This window comes from Anoplopoma fimbria, chromosome 1 (genome assembly GCF_027596085.1).
Source record: "Anoplopoma fimbria isolate UVic2021 breed Golden Eagle Sablefish chromosome 1, Afim_UVic_2022, whole genome shotgun sequence".
NCBI classification, from domain to species: Eukaryota; Metazoa; Chordata; class Actinopteri; order Perciformes; family Anoplopomatidae; genus Anoplopoma; species Anoplopoma fimbria.
The window spans coordinates 27053758-27078677 of NC_072449.1; the positions used below are offsets into that span (position 1 = coordinate 27053758).

The following is a 24920-nucleotide window of genomic DNA, read 5'->3' on the forward strand; positions in this document are numbered from 1 at the left end:
TACCTTTTATCCGAGCTCAGGGTCACGGTCAACCATCCACTTCTGATGGAGTAACAACCACCAGCACCACACACATCTAATACACTCTCATACAATGTCAGCTGTAAAATGCTTCTGTTCTATAGTAATTCATTCGTACAGTGATGATGGAAAATGTTATAATTTTATCAAATGTTTTGACAATATAGTACCCACTGCTACTTTGATTGCATTTAAAAGATGTTTTATTTACCTGGTCAAGAAAAAAAAAAAAATGTTATTGTTGGCCAAAAACTGTTTTTGCTTGTACTTTAGCTACTGCTTATTGAATTCAATAAAGATTTCATATATTATACAGCAACCGTGTCCCTTTGTCAGTGTTCGCAAACAACAATAATTGACACAATAACAAAAGCTAAAACCACAGTAGAGATCAGTATTATTCTATTTTTAGACTTCTATTAAAACACTGTTATACAGAACAACTGCAAACAATCACAAATTGCATCTTATATACAGCAATATATATTATATATATGTCAATATATATAATTCCTTTGCACAACAGTTTGGTAGTTGGAGAAAAAAAATCTATGATATTAAAACAAATAGAAATTTGAGGCACTCCTCTCCTGACTGCCACTCTGTTCCCACAACAATTACACACATCTTTGTAATATACATAATTTACAGTATTTTAGAAAATGGCTTCAAATTTGTTATTGAACTGTGGTACAGTGCTTTTAAATATTCAATTTTTAATCAGTTGTAATTCAAAACTTGAAGCATCACTGATTTCTTGTTTTTACAGTTCCTCTTTTCAAATAACTGCGAGAATAACATTAATGGAAAATTTTGGACACAATGGAAAGGTAACCTAGAGGACACTTTTTTTTTTTTTTTTTTTTTTTTTTTTGTTTACAAGCTTGATCAGAATGGCATATTGGCCATACCTCCAGGGCCATAGCCAATGGGAGTGTCCAGAGACATTCCCCGTTGTCTGAGAGACTGGGGGCCCATCATACCAGCCTGTGGGTGGGAAGGGGCCATCATGGGACCCTGAGGGGACATTAGAGGACCCTGGGGACCAAAGGGATCCCCTGGAATTGACATGCTGCGCTGCTTAGCCTGCATCATCATAATGTTTTGCTGTGCCATCAGATTGTGTGAGTGCTGCTGGGAGGACATCATGCCAGGGTACAGATTGGAAGGATGGTGGAGAAGGCTGTTTGCCATCATGGCTTGCTGTTGCTGTAGTTGCTGCTGGGGCGCCATGCCTGTCCTTCCCATCATATGTCCAGGGGGGCACATGGGGCCCATGCCCCCACCAGAAACCATGCCCCTAGAGCCCCCCTGAGGAATGCCCATGTTTTGGCGTATTCCGCCGTGTGAGGGGTGAGGCGCCAGCTGCTGTTCAGCCATCATATTCTGTAGGTTTGCTAAGTGGGGGTTGGATGAGGGGCCGCTGCTGAGTGGAGGACCAGAAGAAGACAGCTGTTTGAGGAGCTGCTGTGGAGTAGGTTGCTGGGATAGTGGCCCCTGATGTTGATTCTGATGTGGCTCACTCTTGGGGAAATACTGAAGAGTGCTACTGGGCTTATCAGAAGGAATGATGCGGGAGAGATCAAACTCAGGAATCCCTGAGTGAGTGGGTCGTATAACTTCACTTAGATCCGGGCCATCCCCCATGGGCAAAGAGGCAAATGAGTCTAAAAGATGAGAGGGGCGATGGTGAGGATGACCTTTTCTAAGCAGACTAAGGTGCAATTGCTGAGGGGGTAGAATCTCCTCGTTAGACTGGGAGAAATTATGTGACATTCCTCCAATAGGTGAGTGCATGGGCCCATGAGGTGGAGGCTGGATGCGAGAAAAGCCTGCCATCTGGTTCTGAGATATAGGTGAAACATTGCAGGGCCCAATTCCGTCAGGTGCACCTCCTCCCATCATGGAAGAATTCATGGCAGGCATGCCCATTTGGTTTGGGGAAGAAAGCACGGGTCCTGATGAGTCATGTGGCAGGTGTTGCTGACCTTGGCTTACAATGCCCATTGGGCTTTGTGGATCACTGTGGGGACCAATGGAGCCCTGGGAGACAAGTATCTGGGAGTTCTGGGGGTTCCCCATGTTTCCTGGTGATAAAGCAAAGCCAGCATGTGAAAAATCAGACTATTAGCATTTGAAAAAAGATTGCCCATTATACTTATGAAATATTAATTGGAGGTCTATTCATATTATCAAGCAGCACTATTGCAAAATGAGGGTTTAGGCTGAGAGAAGGTTTTTATAGTATAAAGAACATAGAAATGAACACACTTTATTAATCTACGGCTTACTTTCTACACACTGTCAAACTGTATAAGGTGTTCTCTGTATATGTCACAATGTGTCCTTTTTTCATACCTCCAATGCTGACACCGGATAGAAGAGGTCGATCTGGCAGCATCTCATCATCTGAAGTTGCAATTGTTTTGATTGCATCGTGGTAGAGGGGAGTAGAACTGGGCATGGCATACTTGGACATCTGAGACATGATGAGGGATAAAGGATTCGGAGTTGGATGGTTATCGGGAGAGGAAGTGAATGGCATACTAGGATTCATAGAGCCTGGCTGGCTAATGGGTGTAGAGTTGGAACTCCTGGGGGGAAGTGATTGGCCTGCAAAGAACATTACAAATAATTGATTAAAGTCACAGCAACACAAGCTACAGCATTAATGATGATCCAGTGTCAACTTAAATGTTGAGTGTACCTGTCTCAGTGGAACTACTTCCTCCATTGCCCACTACCTTTCCACTGGTTGGACCACCTGGACTTGGAAGAGCTGTTTTGGGAGACGCCCAACCTGGAGAGCCACAGCCATGGCGGGGGACTTGAGTCGTCCAGGAGAGGCAGACGGGGAGTGCAACCCAAGGTTGGAAGACCCCATTATCTGGGGAGATTTCATGGAAGAAGAAGAAGGAGTCCCAGCACCAGAGGCAGGGGGAAGAGTGGGGTGATGCCCTGCAGAGGATATCTGCGAGGGCGACTTCAGTCCTGGGGCAGAGGGGGAAGGTAGAAGTGGAGATGGCTCTCGGTTGAGGGATGGAGATTTAAGCTGATGAGGACGAGGCACTGAAGGAGAGCTCAGGGGGTTAACATTGATTGATAGGTCAGAGGGGTGTCTAGCACTGAGGTCTACTCCCCTGAGGCCTCCAGTCATTGGCATATGACTAAGCCGCGATGTACCTCCCATTTGATTATGACCTTGCTGGTCAGGCCCAAACATCTCAGGGCCAGGTTGCTGAAGAAAAGGCCCTTCCACCTGTCCTCCAGCGAAGGGACCATGATTTGGAAACTGAAAGTGGCCATCAGGTCCTTGAATCATTCCCTTATTTACTCCTCTTCCATTGTGTGAGGCCCTGATTCGTGAAATCTCTCCAGGGCTAAACATCTCACCTAAAGTTCCCCCTCCCGCAGGACCTCCTCTGAGCTTCTGAGATAACATCATCTGCTGTTGTTGCTGAACATTCATCTGTGGGTTCATGTTCATTGTGAGGCCGCTCCCCAGAGGAGAATCCACAAGGTCTCTCATCTGAGGACCCCCACCAGGAGAGCCCATCATCTCCCGTGAACCAGGAAAGTCCATGGGATCACCTCGAGAAGAGGGTGGACCCCGGCCCATTCCCAAATTGTGGAAGTCTGGGCCGCCGGGATTATCCATTATTCTTGAGCCCAGGTTGCCCTGTTGTTGCTGTTTAGCTAATCTGTCAAGTTCAAACCTGGGAAGCCCCTGCATCTGCCGTTTCTCCATGAGGCGAAACATTTCCTCATGTGTTAACAGATGTTCTGGGTCACCTTGAAAGTGCTGAGGAGGTCCACCAGGGTAGCAGCCATGAAATGGACCGCCACCGCCCATGTTGTTGGGCATTTCATCGTGCCAAATCATCCCTGGCCTGGTGGGCCTTTGGGGTCCTAGACCCTCCACTGATAAAACTCCCCCTCTACCACCAGGAAAACCGCCTCCGCCAGGTGGCCCTCTCTGCATTTGTCCCAGGAACCTTGGACCGCGGGGTCCCTCCTGGTGCATGTCCATCATTCGTGAATTTCCACCCATTCCTCCTCCCATCATATTGCCAGGACCCCACTGCTGGTCTCCAGGCTTGCTGTGGTAGGGAGGAGGGGGTCCTCTCATCATCATAGGACCTCCTTGCATGCCTATCTCTGTCATCATTCTTAAGTGCTGTGGATGTGAGGGGGGTTGTATTTCCTGTTGTCGTCTCTTCTCTTGGTAGTACTCTTCTTGAAGCTTCCTCCACGCCATTTGTTCTGGCGTCAGCCCCTCTGGTCCAAGTAAGTGACCCATGTCGAGCCCAGGTGAAGATAGCTGGTGATGGGGATGTTGTGGTAGGTTATGGTGAGAGTCCATTTGAGGGCTTTCAAGGGCAGGTCCAGCAAGGGACTGTGTTTGAGAAATGATGGACTGGAGGGGTTCTTCATATTTCTTCATCCCTCCCATGGAAGCCAAGGCTGCCGACAGCATATTGCCACTACTGCAATTTCCAGAGCTATTTGTACCATTGTCACGGTCCTCGAGAATACCGCTCCTATCAGTATTGTTGTTATTATTTAGGTTGGAGGAGTTATTACTAGCATTGTTGTTTGTGGCGCCTGTGTCTCCAGGGCCTCCACCTGCCCCACTGCGCAATAGCAGCCTCTCTATGTCTCTCAGTGTCTGCAAAGAGCGCTCCCTGTGCTCCAGCTGCTCTTTGGAAAGACCATCCAAGTTCCCCGGGCCACTCCTCTGGCCTGGATCACCTTGTAGGTGTGCAGAAAGGATGGAGGAACTCCCCGAGGGAGAAACAGTAGCAACAGGGAGAGACATACCCCCTGCACCCTCCCCGCCTCCAGCTCCTGGAGGCGGGACTGGGCCTGCAGGTGGGGCATTGCTCCCTCCCTCTGGCCTATGGGTGACGATGCTGTTATTGCTGGAGGCTCCGCCAGGTCGGGTCTGAGAGGATTCATTATCAGAGTGTCCTGCTGATGACGGTGTCCCTGCAGGATGCAATGCCCCTCCAACACCTGCAGAGGCTGGCCGTGGAGTTCCACATTGGGATTTAGGGGTGCCTGTGGGTGGAGAGCTGCTGGAGTTTATCTTATCAGATAGGTTAGGAAGCTTCCCTGATGAGTGGCCCTGGGGCAGACAAAGGGAAAAAAATAAACAATTAGACTATGAAAATGTTGATTATTTCTAGGAGTAGTAATTGCAGTTATTATATCATACGGTACATTTCCTATTTGTTAATCTGACAAAACAGCATACAGTACACTTTCTCAGTACAAGCACTTACATAAGTCACAATAACTGCTGATGGAAACAGGAACAAAGAGGTATCGGAGACCAAAATAGCTAAACAAATAATCCCCCCCGCATACTTTGCATCTGTGGTCTTTACTGTGGAAACACACTTGTACTCCCACGTGATTTAACACAGACTTGATATCCTGTTTAATTAGACGCTGTGATGTCTGACCTGCTCCAACTTGTTGCGTGAAACATTTTGCTGGTGAAACAGAAGGATGGAATCGGTCTGTCCTTTCATTACTGACTCCGCGGCACTGTCAAACAAATAGAGCAATGATACAAATTAAATATTCACAGCAGTTACATAATTCAGTGTTGAACTGGAGATGGAATCATAATGAAAAAAAAAGAAACAGATAGGTTGGTTGATAAGACAAAGACAATCCAAACATCTCCACTTCTGATGACAGGCCTATAAATAGCTCTCACCTGTTAGCTAGACCGGTTGTGAAAACATACACCACTTGCTGTGAAGGCTGAGGTGGCTGCTCTGTCTTTAGCACTGGTCCCACTCCACATCCCATTACAGGACCCACAGGTTCAGACACGGGCCCTGCAGACAGGCGATCAGAGAGCCCTTGAATAGGACCTGCCAGCCCACGCTCTCCTGTGAAAAAGCAGCAGCACACGGTTTTAATTTGGCTACATTAGTATCCTGGTTTATAATTGCAATACCAGTTCATCATTTTGGCTACAACATCAAAACACTAGATGGAGCTAAAACACATGTAAAGTCAAATCAGTGGCAAGGAGCAGTACGGCACTCCAAACTCCAATCCTCCTACTTTCAGTGTGTGCGCAGGATCTGAAAACAACTATGGATAATTAACGGCTATAACCTGTTGTTTTCTGAGGAAATTAAATTGAGAGAGGGTAGGGGATTTCTACATGGGTGACATACAGCCATCAAAGTTGCGGTGACAATGACACTATTGTTAGTGAGGACTGTGCTACATTCAGACAACAGCAACCGGCAATGTGTTTCCCCCTCTGTGGAGATTGACGGACTCACGGTGGGTCGCAGTGTGTGGCTTGTCTTCATCCTCCTCTGTGTCAGGTCCAGAGCACCATTCATCTCCACTGTATGGCTGTTTCTTTTCCAGAACACAGCGCCGCTTACTGCGCATAACACCATCTAGAGGATAATACACACATACACCAACTGTTGGACAACAACTAGAATAGTATATATACTTTAAAAGGGGTATTATTAAGTCTATTTTGTTTTTATCAATCGCCACTAATGGTCTGAACACACCACGGTATTTTCCAGCGCCAGAAGTTAATGTCTGCATTTATAATCTGCTCTTATACATTTTGCCTTACTTGCTGGAAGTTATATGATCAGTCTACAGCTGCCTTGACAAATGGAACAAATCAGTCTAAATCTGAACAGGATGTCAAACAAAAATCGAAGCTCTTTTTTTCCTGTGCAAAAAGCTATTTATTAGTAAATTCCGAACTAGCCTGAGCTGACTCATAAATATATATTTTTAATTAACTTAAATTACCACCTATCAACACCAGATTCATCAAAAAGCACCAGTGAGTGCAAACAGCTGCAAGAAGCATGCATGTAGCAGCTTTAACATTTCCAGAAGACAACTTGTAATAGAGGAGGCAGAACAACATCTGACATCAAATACAATGGTGGGTTAAACTCTAAATGGTGACAGGAAAGAAAAGTACACTGGCAGTATCTTTGATTACCACACCATATTTAGAGAAGCTCTATAAACAAATCTGTGAAGATTTTCCACGTTCACAGCTCAATATCTTACTGACTTTGTGGCAGAAAATGACTTTCCAGTAAACACATCTGATGAGCTTGGGTAACCACAGACTAGAAAGGCGCATGAACGTACAGTGAAAAAGGAAGGATGTGTGCAGTGACAGTACAGAGAAGAGGACAGCAGAGGGAGGGCTACCACCTTGACACAGAGAGGCAGTATGAAAGAGCTGGCCTCGTCTCCGGTGAATGTTTTTGTTGCCAGCATTTAGTGGTTTATCTTAACCAGAAACATGAAAAGAACAGGAACCTAACCGTGTTCAGACCTTTTGTTACTGACTCTCTACGGGTTTCCAGGTTTGGCGGGCGGAGTGATTTGAAGTAAAGAGGAGGGAGGCTTGCCTTTCAGTTGAATGTACTTCTACAAGCAGAAATTAGATTACATGGAATGAGACTGAAAGAGAGATAGGGAGACAGAAAGAAGTGTGTGTTTGGAGGTCGAATGGAGCCAGAAGATATTTCCCTATCTTTCATTCTCTCCCTCTTTTGGCCTCTGTTACTTTATATTTTGGAACCCCGCCTCTCCCTCAGAGTGTGCGTGTGTATGTGTTTTAAAGAGGTTTTAGTCATGTACAGGAAGCCCAGATGAGTTTCACAAAATGACATTGTCATCCGCAGTCACGTGAACACACAAACACATTAATAACACAACCAACAAATGCAAATCAAACAGGTTGCACCAAACCCCATGAACACGAATGTATACCAAGACACTGAAAACAAAAAGAACTTTAACTCTTCCCACCCACTCGCTGTCTCTGCTTCAATAACAACCTCTCTATGCTTACTAAGTTTTTGCCACCCAACAACGTGTCTCTCCTTCTGAGCACTACAGAAAGCCCAGATGCTTTTTCATCTGAGACACGTCAGTGCAGGGCCGGCATGGCACAAACTATCAAAAGCCAGGGGGAAATTCTGATGCTTCACTGAAAGGTCAGGGCATTTCAGCGAGAGAGAAAACAAGTTATTCTGTCCTCTCAGTCCTTACATTCGCTTCCTGCTGTGGAGGAGGTGAATGCACGTAACCTGGTTTTTCGGGTAAAGATTTGGCTGATAGGAAGGTAAAGGAAGTGAACTTCTGCATACTTCGAACAGAGACGCACTGCCTATACGTCCCAGATGCTGACACTGTTTTGTCTGTTTGTGCGTCCCTTACCTCCTTTGGCATCCATCTCCAGGGCTGGAGGAACGGCATTTCTTGATTCACCAGAGTCGATGGAGACGCTCCGCTCCCGCTTGGATTTGGTTTTCTGCATTCCTCCGACGCTGCTCACCGATTGGCTGACAGCCTTCAGCCCAGGGTTGCCGGGGGAAATCTGGTTAGTTTTGACTCCATGGCTCCCAGCACCGACGCCCTTTGGAGCCAGGTGGCCAGCAGCTCCCTGCTGCTGCTGAGCCTGCTGGTTTACACCGGGTATTTGGGATCGGCTGTCACTGGTGACCTGCTTGCCATGATTGGCCAGTTTATTGTCTGGGTGCATTTGATTGGCTGGTGATTGAGGTGGAGGTCTGGTATGGAGAAAAGCTGGTTGTCAGTGGAGCTCACATTGCTTACAGGCGTCACTGATGGAGAAAAGAAAAATCATCAGCATCAGTATTTCAGAATACAATTCTGCATTGAGCCTTACAGTCTAAAGACGAATTCTGATTATTTCTCTACTAAGCCTAATCTTGGAGTAATAAAGTGCTGCAGGAATAAGTCTTAAAGCATGAGTTTGCATTTTGGCAATTCCAGTTCCCTTCTATGGAAGTCAGGGTTTTTGTTTAAATGCCTGAATAAGGTATGTGGTTATCACAAGTCTTAACCTTTGTTCTACGATATACAATAGGTCAGGTAATACCCCACTTGTGAATTTCGAAGCTTTTATGTGTCTTAAAAGGCGGTTGTTCACAAGTGGCTAAATGAGACTACAAAACGTCTTCTCGCCAACTACTTTGCCTTTACAGCCTTGTTGCATATACTAGCACTCATGTGACCAAGGCCATTTTTTTCACGCTACAAAAATCAAAAAAGAGGTCTTCATTTATGAAGATTATCCTTTCGAACAAAACGTGTAAGTATCCTTTATTTTCTGCAATAATCCAAAATCCAATGGAAAAATCCCCATGTCTTGTTGTCCAGGGAACCAAAGCGATGCTAACTTCTGGGGTTGGCCTAAAAAAATAGGTCATCCCTGCAGCACTCTACACAAACCTTAAATAGTGCCTATATTGACTGGATGACTGGCAACGCAATCTGGTTCCGGGTTAGGCCTTTAGAGCAAACTCGTCAGCCTGTTCACTCACCTCATCTCAACCCGACGACGCTCAACTGATACATTGCCATGCTGCTCTCCAGGACGCTTCACTGACCACACATGGACCTAGGGGACAACAAGAGGGTAATATCATCAGTGGAGCCAGATAGCAACCTTTACAGTCGGCACTATCTGTCAGTGTGTGTGTCCTCAGCCTGTGGCTCAACATCAACTTCATGACGGAGACGGAAGAGAAAGAGAGAGAAGAAACCAAAAGATTGATAAGAGAGCAAGGCCAAAGAGACACTGTGAGGTTACTGTTCCTTTAAGGGAGAGAGAGCAAAGATTGAGTTTGAGCTAGGGGAGTGACCTGCAGCTCAGAAGCAGCTCAGCAGTGTTTTAGGTCCCTCCCCCTACCAAACACTTTGCAAACCACAAAAACTCCACCACACATTCCACAACACTGTCTGTAGCAATACCTGTCTCTCCCTTCCTCGCTCAGAGAGACGGTTTCACACTGAGTGCAAGCACAAACAGTCGAAAAAACTTATCACCTGCTTCTTACAGATTTTAGTTTAGGCCTATTTAGACACACCACCAAACCTCATGGGTTTATCAGCGTTACCCGCATTTGTTTTTAATCTATTTTAGAGTGACCTGAGAGCCCAGATGACATCGCCTCAGCTCTTAGAAATCTAATTCTAGCTTTACTGGTAATGTCAGGGAATAAAAACAGGCCTAAATTGCATCGGATTTTAAGCACAACATTAAGAATGGAGGACACTTCCAAGCTCATGAGGCTTCATTCTGGGTTCAAGTCCTTAGTTGCAAGCTGTCGCCCTCTTGACACCACCACCTGCCTGTGTCCATAACCTCAAGCTTCTTTAACCTTTGCCACTGGATAGTGCTTCTCAGTGAGTGTGTTCAGTCTACAAACTAGTTGTACACATTTTTTTTATTGCCGTGTATCCAACAAAAGCTGCTTGTGCACAGAGCATTAAAACACTTCTTCAGTACCTGCAGGTCTCAACAAGACCCTTCCACACCTGTTGTTGGTGAACAATAGTTGGTCAAAACAGTCATCACAGACCTCTTCAAAAACATCCAGCTGAGATATTCGGCTGACATAATGCAGATCTCGTGTAAACATTTCCACTGGCTTCCATTTTTGGCCGATGACACAGTACCGCTTCACACGACACGGTGTAGTCGGTCAGGTCAGCTGTCCCGCTCTTACAGGACCATGTGTACCACTCACTCACCTTGACAGGTGATGGTAAACACAGTGCTGTAATTAGTCATTAACCAACACCGGCTCATGTCAGCACAGAAAAGGTGCCTTGTTCGTTGGCGGAGGACTTCATCACTCATTAACTCAAACGGGGACAGTCAGACGTCGCTCCTGTTGACAAAGTGTGACTCACTTGCTTTTGTGCAACACAAAGCGGAGACAGACTAATCATATGGTGAGTCGCTGACCTTCGAGTGGACAGTTGAGAAAAGATAGGCCTATCTGAAGTGAATACCAGTCTTAGTAGATATCAAGAGAGTTACCCAGTCATTTCTGTTCTAGTCGATATCATCAACCGGGGAAAAAGACGGAAGATACATGCAGGCAGTAAAAGTCATAGAAGGCTCTAGAAAATCTTGTGTCTCTTCCAACATTTTGTAAACCTTGAGTAAGGCCTTGCACTACCATTATTCCCACTCCTTGCCACGGGAATGGAGTCTATATTTAAGTAATCAGCCAGGAACATCACAGTGACTTTAGAACAGCGAAAGCTTTTTTCAGACAGGACTAGTTTTCGCATGAGAGTGTTAAGAGTGTTTTTTTTAGGTTCTGTGAAGTGGTACTACACCAGTGAATGGAAATGATAGAAACAATTGAAACCATCTTGCCCTTAATGTATAATATACTATGTAATCAATGTTGTTCCTTGACCTTCTGGAAGAGTAGCTAAACAAGGTGTTGGCGTGACTAGCAATTCTTGGTTAGCACATTAATATTTAACTGAACTATTATGTAGTCACAGGTCTCAAACAAAGCAGGTTTCCCTACTCAAGCCAGGAAAATATTTTATTTGGAAGAGTCTCAAGACACTTTGTGTTGCAACATCTGGAGAAAAGTTCTTAATAGCATTGCAGACAAGATAATACAATCAAACCACAAGGTTTTATATGAGTTCTTTTTAGAATAGACCCGAGTACAAATTAATAACTTGAGTAAACAAATTAAGTAATCTGAGGGTACATGTTATCATTTGAGGCCTTTTAATCCCAAAAAACAATCATTGTCACATCATGATTACCCAAAACGTTCATCTCCATTCAAGTTATTAGGCAACTTCTCAAAACAACTGGTTGCACCAGTGATGACACAGGCGTGTCGTGGCAGAGTGTGAATACCTTGGTACCAGCCGTGACAGCGACGCAGCTATTGTTTTCATCCTTGTGTGCGTGTGTGTGTGTGTGTGTGTGTGTGTGTGTGTGTGTGTGTGTGTGTGTGTGTGTGTGTGTGTGTGTGTGTGTGTGTGTGTGTGCCACAGGGGGATTTTGAATACTCTGTCAGGTGTTCAGATTTCTCTGCGTTCGTCATGTTCAGCTCTCATTTTGCTTGTAAAAAAGGCGTTGTCTAAAACAGACACACCTAGAGAACCAACACCAAACTTGATAGGTGTCATCTGCGTTCATTACATCCTGACCTCAAAGCACAAACTGAACAACACTTTTAACACCCAACACCTTAATTATGGGGACATTTGAGTAATACATTTATCAAATCAACCTGGCTGCTGTACAATTAATCTGCAATAAAAAAAGAAATCAAGGTTATAAAGTCAATGCTTATGTCCCTTGAGGGAGGATTTTTCTCTTTCTCTCCGCTTCATCCAGTCACACAGTTTCTGCCAAAGCACGTTTGAACATTCATCCTCAGTCTAGCTTTTGTGTTCATGTTGATAAGGTTGCAGAACTCCATCTGTTCTCACAGACTGTTACTGTATGTTCTTTTACTAAAGTCCGCTGCTCTGTTTGTGCTGGTAGAATATTCCAGTATAAACTGTATGTGCAATCACAGATTCATGATGAAGTTCATGAATGCTGATCCTGTTAAAAAGTCCCATGGATTAACGTAACAACTTCAGTTATAGTCGGAGCAATAGCAAAACAGTACATGTGACACCATGTCCAAATAAGGATTGCTAAATTAGTAAACAGCATTTTTTGTTCCCGAAAAAAGGGACCTTTTCCAATACAGCCTCAAGAATGTGTAAATCTCAAAACACCGGCTTGGTGTTGTGTATAGGATACACAATGATAACTTAAGCCAGCCCAGTGAGGGTCAGGGGCTGTAACAAGATCCTCCCTGTCCAGATTACACACAAAGACCTGGAGCTTCAGTTCCTTCTGCTGAAAAGCTTGATGGTATACTTTTTAGAAATTTTAGAAATTAATATAAATTAAAAAAATATGTATCTATATTTAAGGGCATTAATGAGTACAGTCATTTAAGGGGTAAAAATGTTATTTTGTGATGGAATTGAAAAATATTAACCTTGGTAACTACCTCTGAAAAACCAAATTATCCAGATAATGTAAAAAAATGCTGCATTTCATTCAAGAGTCTGCTCAGCCGTCTGAGAATGTCAACAAACAAGTCTATCCGAGCGAATATTTAAATAAAATGTAAACTCAGTGGACCAATACTGACCGACTGGAAAAGTCTCAATTCAAATATCTCTATGAACTTGCACGGAAAAAGACACTTTCACCTAAAACTAAAGCAGTCTCATTAAATCCTTCCTTCGTGAGGTTATAATATTCAGGTCTTTGTTGAACTTAGGTGGTAAAATTTTGTTGCATCATGCTGATGTTTTTCTAATATTTAGTCTCTTCTCAGTATAAACACCTTTCTTTGAAATGGCTGACAAAGGACAAGCATGATGATTACCCCCTGAATACTTGGTTTCAAAAGTATATTGTATAAATAAATAGTAAAACCTTTCTATAACCTTCAAATGGCCATGACCAAATATGCAACAAACACAACTTTTCACTGGTTATGAAACATACTCAATGTAATACTGATGCCTCCATATGACCTACGTAGGCAAACAAGACCATCAGCAAAAAGATGGGCCATTTGTATACAATGACAGGGGACATCGTCATGCCTGTCATTGGGTCAGATTCCCCTTGACATCAGACGCTTGTAGGCGTGCAGGTTCATCCCAACTCCTTCAGCTCAGTATCCAGCAGGGACTCCGGCAGCAACCAGCCCGCCGCGAACGGCCAACGATCTGGCTTTGCTGCCGACTCGACCTGCATTAGGATCTCCGGAGGGAGGCGGAGAGCTCCAGAACCGGCAGCAGCGACTTGTCTGCTGCTGCCGGTCCTGGAGCTCACAGCCAGCTTCCTGGGAGCCAATACCGAGACCACGGTGCTAGAGGCCCAGGCCCAGTGTTTCCATGAGCACCAACACAAAGTGCTGGTGCTCCTGGAAACACTTCTGCTTTTATCAACGAGCCGCTATAAATCAACACAAAATGAAAGCCCCCTGTAGTACTTTTTTAGTATTATATTTAATAGTTAAATAATCTTATTCACCAGTAATGAGCGCCTTTAAATGTATAAGAAATGGAATAGGGTGAAAAGAGGGCATCATGTATTTTCAAGAAAAAAAAAATATGTCTCATCTGAGGCAGGAGAGAAAATCTGTGTTTGCTTGGATCAAACTGTACCAAATAGGCTGGGACCTTTGATTGCAACAAAAAAGGTATTGTCTTACACAAAGCAAGGCAGGGTGTCTACAGTTAAGAGACATGCATGTCACACAAAACACAGCCAATCTTCATGATGTGCACAAGGTTACCAAAATGTATCCAGTTATGAGAATCCAGTCTAACTGACACCTGTTGATTATGTGTGCCCACGACACATGGAGCCAGCAGAGAAACTGAAAACAAAAAGAGGAGGGCCAGCATTATTATGTTCTTGCCCTTATGTCTGACTGTTCTTTAAAGCATGTCAGATCCTTATTAAGATAAGATAATCCTTTATAAACCTCCAACTAAACATGTTGCTCCTGAAAAAAAGCAGAGTTTAGCTGGGCATATTTTTCTGCAAAGGTGAGCTATTATCCAATCAACAAATGTGTTGGGGCATAAAATGTCTCCATTCCCCTTTCCTCATTTGACTTTTTCCCCCAACTTGTTTGGGAAACAAATTCAATTTAAAAGTGGGACCTTCTCCAGATGCGTCCAATCACTGCTCCAAACAAATTAGGGAAATAATTCAATGAGTTTTAAAATCCATTGCGCATGGTCTTTACGTCTAAAGCCAACTCATTTTGGACCATGATGATTAGCACATAATACACACAAAGCTGGCAAAGCCGTCACACAAACACAAAGCCCTATGCATTCCCATTAACTTCAAAGGAAACAAACATCATCGTTTTCAGTTAGGACAGAGTGTTTGATGAATAAATAAACTAATAAGGAAAATACTGATGTTCTATTCATTTTTTTTCAGCTGACCATCCAGGGTTGGTGTATTTTAAGAACATTCATGGATGATTTGATTTCCAGGTTTCAGTGTGAATCCCAGGATAACTATACAGCAACTATAATACAGGTCAGAATGTATGACTGCTGTGACTGTATGTGTATGTTAGTGTGCCTACGGTAAGAGGCTGCGCTCCTATTTAGTCCCAGTGGGTCACACATTGCCCTGTATTTTTAGAGCAAGCTGGTATTAATAGAGCCAGAGAGCCCTGAGAAGTCGGGGCCAACGATGAGAACAAAATACGAAGCCAAGTCCAAAACACAGATGCCACAGGGCTGCTCTGTGGATTGACACCAGTAAACACTGAGGCCAAAGTGTTTAACAGTACTGATGAATGAATAATGTGTATTGATGCAGGAGCACATACAGCTACACAGAGATTCACAGATGAGACTTTATTTGACATCAGCGAGTTAACAAACTGCATTTGCGCATGGTGCCAGTCAGATGGCCGAGGAGAAGGAAAATAAGTTAAATGTGCTTTGCCACTTTGCTTTCCAACTCAGGACAAGGCCACGGCTAACACAACATGTATGACTGTTAACAAAATAAATGATCTACGAAGGACTGTTATTAAGTTAAAATGTGTCCTTGGCAGGATCTAACAAGTCTTTATTCAGTTTTTATCAGTTATTATGGTGATCTAAGACATTTATTCCCAAAGACTGGGTCCGGACCCACAGGTGGGCAGCAGGATTTTGGTCGATTTATAACATTGAATCTAATATGAAAGGCTAGCGTGAATTCTGTTTGTTTAACTGACAAGAAGAAAAAAAAAAACAATAGCCTGTTAACTATGACTAAATATATTTATTTGGTCTCCTTTACATGTATGGTTTTCCATAACAACTGCTTAAAACGAGTTTATGATTAATGAAACGTATATCTCTTTGTAATGTTTGGTTTATTTATTCAAGATAACATACCGTGATTGTGATATGGCAGCAAAATGGTCCAGAAATAGTCATTTATGCACATATTTGCTCTTCTCATGATTTATAGATAAGGCCTTTTGTGAATTGCTCCCAATGGTTTGCCATTTTTAAAGGTTTGGGAAACACATTTCAACATTCATGTCGGGTTCACCAGAGAACATTTTCTGGGTTGAGTTGGAGGTCCTATACCAAAGCTTAGGAGCATCAACAATGTCTGATAGTGAGAATTATCAGATGGAAATGGTACTATTAAACACTTGAGGAACTTTTTGTTGGAACCTGAACATAAAATTATGTTTACACTGTTGGGAGTTCCACTTTCAAAAATAATTTATTCACGACTTAAAGAAAGCTACGATTTATATACACAATCTTGAGTTTTAAGATTTCTCCAAAACAAAGTCTTTTTTATTTATCACTGTACACATTTATAAGTGAACAATATTTTTGCTGACCAGGAAAATTGAAATTGAACCTCCTTATTATAAGTACTGCTACTTAAAAATGTTAACACGCAGCTCTGGTTTATCACAACCTTCTTAAACGAAGCGTACAACACACCTCTGATGTTGGTTTTTCCTCGCCTGCTTTTATGTTACACACACACATGTAATGTGGGCTATGTGGCCGGTGTAATGACTCCCTTCATGTCTACACACAAAGGTTTCAAAACAAGCCCATAGTTGTCACCCTTATCACCACTTACCACTTCTCCACTGAGTTAGACATTCTGCAGTCTATATTTCAGTTTCAGCTGATGAATCTAACTGTGGGCCTTCTTTAATAGCAAATTTTACAAATGTTATGAACGGTGATGGGTCACAGACAGCTTTGATCCCTTGTATTTAATGTAGAAAAAACATCTCACGCCAAGACCATGTTGGAGCTACTGTGAGATATAGTTTGATAGGAACGCACTGCGATAATGTGATGTAATGCAATAAAATAAGGGGGGCTAAAGCTGAGGATAGGCCTCAGTTTCCCAGCAGCAACATAGGAAACAAAGCTACGACCAGCCTGGTGTTGGTTGAGTTTAATTTAGATCAGACCTGTGAATCCTAAACTTAGTGAGAATTGTCTGAATATATTAAAAAGATCTGATAATACATTTCAAATATCACCTCTGGCACTCCTCTGATTTAAAATCTATAGTGAACTGACTAAATTAAAATTGCTGAATTTATGAGAGGAAAAAAAGGTTGAAATGCTTCTGTCTGTGCCATTGTGCTGAAAGAGCCAAACTGATTTGCACCCCATGAGACCTTAGAAAAATCAACAAGGGTGATGACAGGCGAGCTCAGCTAGGTTTTAAGATGTGGAATCAGCTATCAAGCCCCTGCCAACTTGCACTCATGGAAAACCAACTGACACCAATGATGTGAAACGGCTTCCAAGTGACAGCCATCAGTACATTCTGAGTGATCATTGGTGCCAGTACCCCAGAAATCACAACCTTCCGGCTCTCTTTGACAAATGCAGTGTCAGATGTTGCATGCTTCTGTTGGAATCATATAAAACCAAAAGGTGGAAAAGAAATTCCCTCATGGGTGTCTTACAATGTGACCACTGGAAGGTCACTTAATTGGAAAGCACCAATCACCCATGTCTGATTATATTACAGATTGATTCCATATTATGAACTGACACACTACTACCCATTTTGGGGAAGTAATCTGGTGTTGGTACATCCAGTGTGAATGTTTCTTGCACTGAGGCAGTAAATGTAAAACTCTTAACTATTAAATAGAGAGAAGATTATATTTGTATGCTGTCAGCGAGAGGACACAACTGGAAAGTGCTCAAAAGTCTTGCAGGATTGTTTACTGCATGTTTGTCATTTTTGGTCAGAGAACTGAAGTGAGTCTGCTAAGAGTGTTACAGGCGGGGGAAACCCTGTTCATGGATTATTGACCACATTCAGCCCCATAGCCATATCCATTTCTTGCTTTTCATAGTCCTTGACATAACCAGTTTTTTCTCTTCCCTCCCTGCTTTCCTTCAATCACACGCCTGTTCCTTTCTCCTAACATGCACTTTGTTTTTCTGCAGCCTGGTGTTGTAGGAATGCATAAGTGTACACGCATAACAAGAGGTTACTGCAGGTCAGCATCCGTTTCACTAAACACCAAAGAATGAGAAGGATTCAGTTTGGTCCGATTATATGCCATGTCAAACCTTTTATAAAAAGATATTTTTACTTTTGGGAGATTTTAATCCACAAACTCTGTTAAATCTGTGTAGCTGCTTTCTCTGCAATCCCAATTCTAAGTCTGGTCAAAAGACTTTTAGGTGCTAAAATGCATTGCATTGTGGGACAGTGCACAGGTGACAGCCCAAAAAAAATAAAAATCAGCACACTAGGGGGGTTGTGGCAGGTTGCTGTGGCAACAAAACATGTCACGGGGCTGAGTAAATATAGGCTAACCAGTAGGCGATGTGCAGAGAGAAGGGCCTGCAACAGGGGAAAGGCCACAGAGAGAAAAAAAAAAAAAAAGTGAGACATTTGTGAAGATCGCAAAGCAGTGCAGTCTTTTGATGTAGCAGGCCAGTGATGACAAAGGAGATGACCCAAGATGTACCTTCCTTTTTACACCAAGGGGAAACATAACGAATGGTACAAAAAGTACTGAGTTAAGCAGAGGACAAGACATTTTCAGCTAAAATATTAACTGATTCAGGGAAAGCCAACACAGATTTATGTGCTACAATCAGGGTGGATGTTGCATGCGTTTGTAAAATATGTCTTCAGGACTGACTGAAATGGGATAGGTATGGAAAGGTTGGCAATTCACAAAGAATTGAGTGGCTATTCCACACACAAGCTGATAAAGACCTGCTCAAAAGGATGGAAATTAAGCGCTAAGAGGATTGTAGGCACCTAGTCCATGATTTTGCCTCAGCTCGGGGGACAGGGAAGTACTGGGCTCATTTTGTACAGAGGGTCAAGGGTTGTATCCTTTCCAACACATTCTGGGAAAAAAGCCAACTAGAGCAAGGAAAAAGAGCAAACTGCAGCCTCAGAACAGATAGAAGGCAGGCATTACGGCACAGAAGCAGTAGGCAAATGGACAGAAGCCACTCAGTGTTGAGCTGAACACACACCTACCAGTCTGTTCAAGAGAGGACACCCAGTCTGCCCAATCTCATACAGCATCTTTTACAGGATTTTTTCTTTTTTTTTTTTTACCTCAGGGCAAAGATCACATCATTAAAAACGTGTGTGAGAAGGTACTCCGCACATGGTGTATCATACAATGTGTGAGTTTGTCGAGAATGTTTTTATATACATCTGAATCTTTATTTAGATTAGGCAAATAAACCCAGTACTACACGTTGTTCCCCTGGGGAGCATTTGGGTTTGTACACAGCATATTCTTCTCCCCAACAACGCTGAACAACCCTCAACAGTGACCACAACGTTAGGCTTAACACAACCGGGCCTTAAATAAAATAGCCCTGACTTTAAACAAATTGGGGAACAGAAAGACTACAATTAGAAATACATCAAAATTGCGTCTAACCTCGACATGGCCCTAGTAACGAGTCATTACTGTATAGAAAGTTGTGCAGATAGTAAAAGAAAGGTCAGTCCTGAGCTAAAACAACGATGCCAGTTGTGAAAAACTTAAAAGATGGAGAAGAGATGAAAGAAAACCACAGAAAGAGGAAAATGTACCTGGATAATTATCGCAATGGATACAAACAAGGGGGGAAATTACCTACAAACTGTTTGCACATGTTTGCCCTTTGCTGGCTGATTTACAGTATGTGCTCTAACAGACACTTTGTAAAATAACTAGTCGTAATTATATTTTTAAAAAAAAGGGATTTTGTTGAGTTAAATAGTAAGAGTGTCTTAGAAACACACGCAGCTTCCGGATGTGCTGTAGAATCCCAGTTAGAGCCTGTTTGTTTGTGCATTTGTATGTAATACAATTTGCAATACACACTGCTTAGAGGGAATAATGGTATCCACTGTTAAAGCCACACAGAGCTGCACGGAACCCACACAAAGATAAAACACTATTGTGCATTCATACAGCAGGCAGAACAAGTCAACTTGTGAAGAGTTTAGCATTCACATACTAAAGTAACTTTTGTGTGATTTTATTAAGTCAGTGCATGAATTAAAATGCTGTGTAATTATTCTCCAACAGCACCTGCCCCCTTCCTGTGTTTCTAAAAGTCAAACAGGTATCAAATCCCCCCCACCTTCCCCTAGAGAGGTGTTGCACACTTTTATCAATGGAAAGTTTCAGTTCCACAAGCTTATTTAGTCCAGCTAAGAGTTCTAATAGTGCAGTCAGTTGTTCTGTTCATAGCACTGGGGGGTTGGTTTAGGTTTACGAAGCACCACCACGCCATAGGACCTCTGATGGGCCTTTAAAATATCGGTTTGCGTTGATATTGGATTATATCTAACAATCTCTTGATGTATTGTATATGTAGCCTACAGTTTTAGCAAAGGAATACATGCCGCCCATGTATCAAATACTGCTTGACCACTCTTTAGCAATTTTGAGCTGATCAGTCCGAGCAAATGCAATAAATGCATTAAAAGCGTCATGCTGTCGCAGAATCCTCCAAATGATTTTAAGATAATGAAAATCCAACTGAAATGATGTCATGATGATTCATATACTGAAGTTATGGAAGCAAAGTATTTTGACATCAACAGGATTAAATGATGAGGCTAAATCTCGCGACACAATCGGGCAAGTGGTAATGAAGAATTAAACACTTTTAGCTTTTTCGATGAAAGTACTAAAGAAGTTAGCATTCTTTTATATATTGTATTGTTGTACAACATTTTGTTGTTTTTTTTAAATTGTTTTTTAATGTCTTGAGCCATCTTGAGCCATCTTGCTTCCTTCTCATATGTGTTAAGAGTTGCACATGCACAGTAGTTGGGTGTCATAGAGAGAGAGGGTGTGGGCGAAACCCTAACTATGTATTTCACAGCTTGCAGCAATTTGAGAGCAAGGTAGATAAAACATGCCAATCAAATTAAGTCTTTGCTGTTCTTTTCCACCTGCCCAAAAGTCTAAATTGACTTTGGGCAGGTTGACTTCTGACCCACTTAAAAACTAAAAACTAACGTCAACCTTGCTGTATGAGACACTTTAAAATGCAATGTGACGTCCAGTCACAGCAAGCATGAGATTCTCTACATCCTCAACAAGACTTTTGTTTATTATCTCAAACATGAAAAAAAGTGATGCTCTCAGTTCCCACATTTTTCTTACACAGACAGAGCAGACTAGGCCTAACATTGTTAAAAAGCTTTGAGGATTGGTTAGATCTGATCAGAGCTCAGGCTTCATGAGAAAGGAGAAACATGGGCTTGTTGGTTAACAAGCACGTGATCACACCTACAGTTGGTTTTGTTTTTGGAAAATGTAATGTTAATGCATTTTCCTGTTTGAGTCATCCAGTTGAACTCAGACGATATTCTAACTTGTAAACAAAAAGTCACACAGGCCCACAAGTATCTCATTTATTGGATATGAGGGCAATTTGGCAGTATGAAGAGAATCAAAACAAATCTAGATTCCTCTCCTTGTAACCAGGTAGGATACGCTTGGCTCTGCTTATTAGTAAATCGTACGCTTTCTTGTGCACACATCAACTTTGAACACATGAAGAAATAACTTAATATCAGCATCCACTGAGACTACATTTTTAACATAAAGCTCAATTAACCACAATTAAGTGCTGACAAATAGAGGTGAACATCTGTCCTCTTGCACCCATGAAACTGGGTACCGTATCTGAGGGTTAAGCACCACAGTTTGCTTGTAAAGGGACCATGACCTGCATCCTCACAAGGTCACAGTGTGGTTATTTAGTACACACCTGAGCTCAAGTGGCATTGTCTCACCTGACGGAACAAACGTTAAAGAGCCTGAATACACCGACTTGTGTGACTAAATATATTAATGTCGTTTGAAATGTTAAGGACCAGCAGCAGTGGTGCCAGTGTACTCTGGTCTACAAAGACTGCATGTAAAAATATGCAAAAGATAAGCACAGAGAAAGGACATTAATTTGAACCATAGTACAAGTGTCATAAAAACACCCGGTCTGAATGCTTTCTATTTAGGGATTAGACCAGGGCTTCTGCTTTTTTCACTAGGCCTACAGAGTCCAGAGCTTAAGTGTCCTCTGTCGTATGGAAACATTCTCAATATCACATTATTCTTTCATAGCTCACCTTAGCGGTGCTCCCTGTAACTCACCCCAAAGTTCTCAGATCACCTAACCAGATAAGAAACACTTTGTCAGCAGCGAAGCAAATCGGTCTCTGCTTGCACGGGAGCAGACTGCGTGGACATGCAGTGGCTGGCACATGCTTGTTCATTTCAAAATCAACTCTGGACAAAACAAAAGAGGCAGGAAAGATACTTTTCATTCACACCCAGAATATGTCAATCAATACACGCAGGCTTGCATTTCGCTCTGCAGTACAATTATATAGACATTAGGCTTTCTTGTTGTTAGAGGAAGACTGCTTCCGTTTGTCATGCGTTTCATCCGAGAAAAATCTACCAAAGTTCACACAGCTGATAACTAAAATATCAATTTGTAAAATGCTGAGCACTGGATGGACTTAAAACTACACTTGGTCAATTGAGCCCTAACATACTAGATTAAGTGTCCATCATTATCCAGTACAAGCACATTTACAGGAACCCCTAAGGATAAAATCTCGTACAAAAACAAAAAAAACACCTAAATAAACCTTGCACTAAGGCCTACAGGTAGGCGGTGGACTGTCCTTTAAATAAAAATTTAAAAAAAAGAAAACAGAAAAGAAGATGCTCTGAGATATCTGGCTTCCAGTGGAAAGCAACGCACAGTGTACTGTAGCCTTGAAAGACAATTCGGATCAAGTTGCAAACTCTGTTAGGGGCTATATATAGCTCACCAGGATATTGTAGATACACAAACAGCATGAAGCTCCTACACACACACACACACACACACACACACACACACACACACACACGGAAAGGATGTGTTGCTACAGAGAAAAGCTGTAGTATCTCTTTGTGAACAGGTTCAAGTGCACCACTATCGCACCACATTCAACAGGCTGAGCTGAGCAGGGTCATGGGTGTCATAAGAAAGACAGAGAAAAAGGGTGTGTAAGGGAGACACTTCACAGTCTGTTTGACAGCATTTAGGTGCTGTATAGAATTACAATAGCTACTTATTATTATATTCCTTTATTTATCTTGAGCCATCTTGCTTCCTTCTCATATGTGTTCCTTTATTTAGCTACAATTCTTATAGTGGGAAAGGGTTATTATCACATTTACATTTGGACAATTAACTGAACCCAATATAACGTTTAAGTTTAAACACTATAAACTTAAGCTTGACATCCAGCTGCACGGTGTCCTTAGGCGCAGGCTGAAAACTCACCTCTTCAAGAAGTACTTGTTATTGCTTAGTTGTTGCACTTACTGTATTTGTATCAGTTCGCTGCACTTATTGAATTTGTATTTGTTTACTGCACTTATCCTATTCGTAGTAGTTTGTAGCACTTATTATATTCGTATTAGTCTGTTGCAATTATTGTTTTCGTAGTAATCTGCCTCTGCACTATACTTTTGCTCTGGTTTATGCTTTAAGATGCTTGTTTAAGAAAGGAGATGCACTTATGACTTCTGGTGACTAGTAGTTCTCTTGAATACCTATGTTGAATACACTTATTGTAAGTCGCTAAATGACTGTAATGTAATGTACTGTAGTTTATATATCCTTTATAGATATAGTGCAAACAAGAGACATAGTAGAAAAAACAAACAAGTATTTTAAACAAGTAAGTAAGAAAAAAAACCACAATAACTAAGAGAAAAATCTTATAAATACAGAGAGAATAATTATAGTTATGGTATTGCACCCTGAGCCTTCCGCTTAGCACTTATTGTATTCCTATTAGTTTGTTTCTGTACTTTTGCTCTGGTTTATGCTTTAAGATGCTTGTCTAAGAAAGGAGATGCACTTATGACTTCTGGTGACTAGTAGTTCTCTTGAATACCTATGTTGAATACACTTCCTGTAAGTCGCTTTGGATAAAAGCGTCTGCTAAATGACTGTAATGTAATGTAATGTAATGTAATGTAAATGTAATGTCCTTGTCTGAGTGCAACTGAAGCACAGTGGGGCAGGAAATGCATTAAAATGTATAATACACATATATATATATATATATTTTAAAAAAAATGGCATTTATATTGTTTTTCAAATGCTGCATTAAAAGTCAACATTGTCCAAGGGGAAGAGGCAGAGATGGACAAGCCAGCAGAGGTATTACCAGCATATGTCGTCCTAAAGCCCATGCTGGGTGTGTGTTGACAGGTATGTCACCTCTCTGAACACGGGTTAGCTTTTAGCTCACAACCACTCAAACGTTGCTTTGTCTTGCATGATGATGAAGATGATGATGATGAATAACTGAGTCCACATGTTCACAGGTGAGGAGACTGTGAGGTCATGACGTGGAGACTTGCTGCGCCAGCTAGCTAACTTAGCATGCTAATTCACGTCGCTAGGCTACACAACCATCTGCAAGCGAACCCATGCTAGCTAACGGGGATTTGAACTTTTTCTTATATATATATACAGGCTTGCTAGCGACCCGAAGACGTCATAAACGGGGGAGAAAGTTAAAGTTAAGGAGGACAAACAGACAAAGCTAGCATGTCTGGGCAGTGTTTTTGAAATGTTGTACTTACCTGGTGCGGGAGATCACAAGAGGCCGATGTCAGGACTGACGGCCGGCAGACATTCCCCGGAGTGGCCACCTCCTCCTCCACCACCACCACTTGCTTCGCTTTCTCTTCGAACCACTGCGCAATATGGTCCCGATGTCGTTTGAGGTGTGTTCACATTGATTGTGGATCAATAATAAGACGTGTCTGTCTAGGTGGAAGTTTCTGTTGAAATCAAGGGACGCGTCACCTTGCAGCGGTTCATGACTCCCACTATTGGAGATGTAGAAAGGCAGGACGTTTCACTGCGAGTCCACGCTGACAATAATTAGTGTGGCCACACGGGCATCCGTA

The 24920-nt window shown here is 42.4% G+C and overlaps 1 protein-coding gene across 1 annotated transcript; it reads right to left on the reverse strand.

Annotated features, from left to right (window-relative positions):
- Positions 1 to 87: 87 nt before the first annotated feature.
- On the reverse strand, positions 88 to 24920 carry bcl9l (bcl9 like). Its single transcript, XM_054603344.1, is given in 10 exon segments — positions 88 to 2108; positions 2380 to 2634; positions 2729 to 2830; positions 2833 to 5149; positions 5490 to 5574; positions 5750 to 5927; positions 6333 to 6455; positions 8266 to 8672; positions 9396 to 9472; positions 24591 to 24920. Coding segments are annotated over 8 exon segments (4584 nt in total). The 5' UTR covers positions 8591 to 8672; positions 9396 to 9472; positions 24591 to 24920; the 3' UTR covers positions 88 to 909.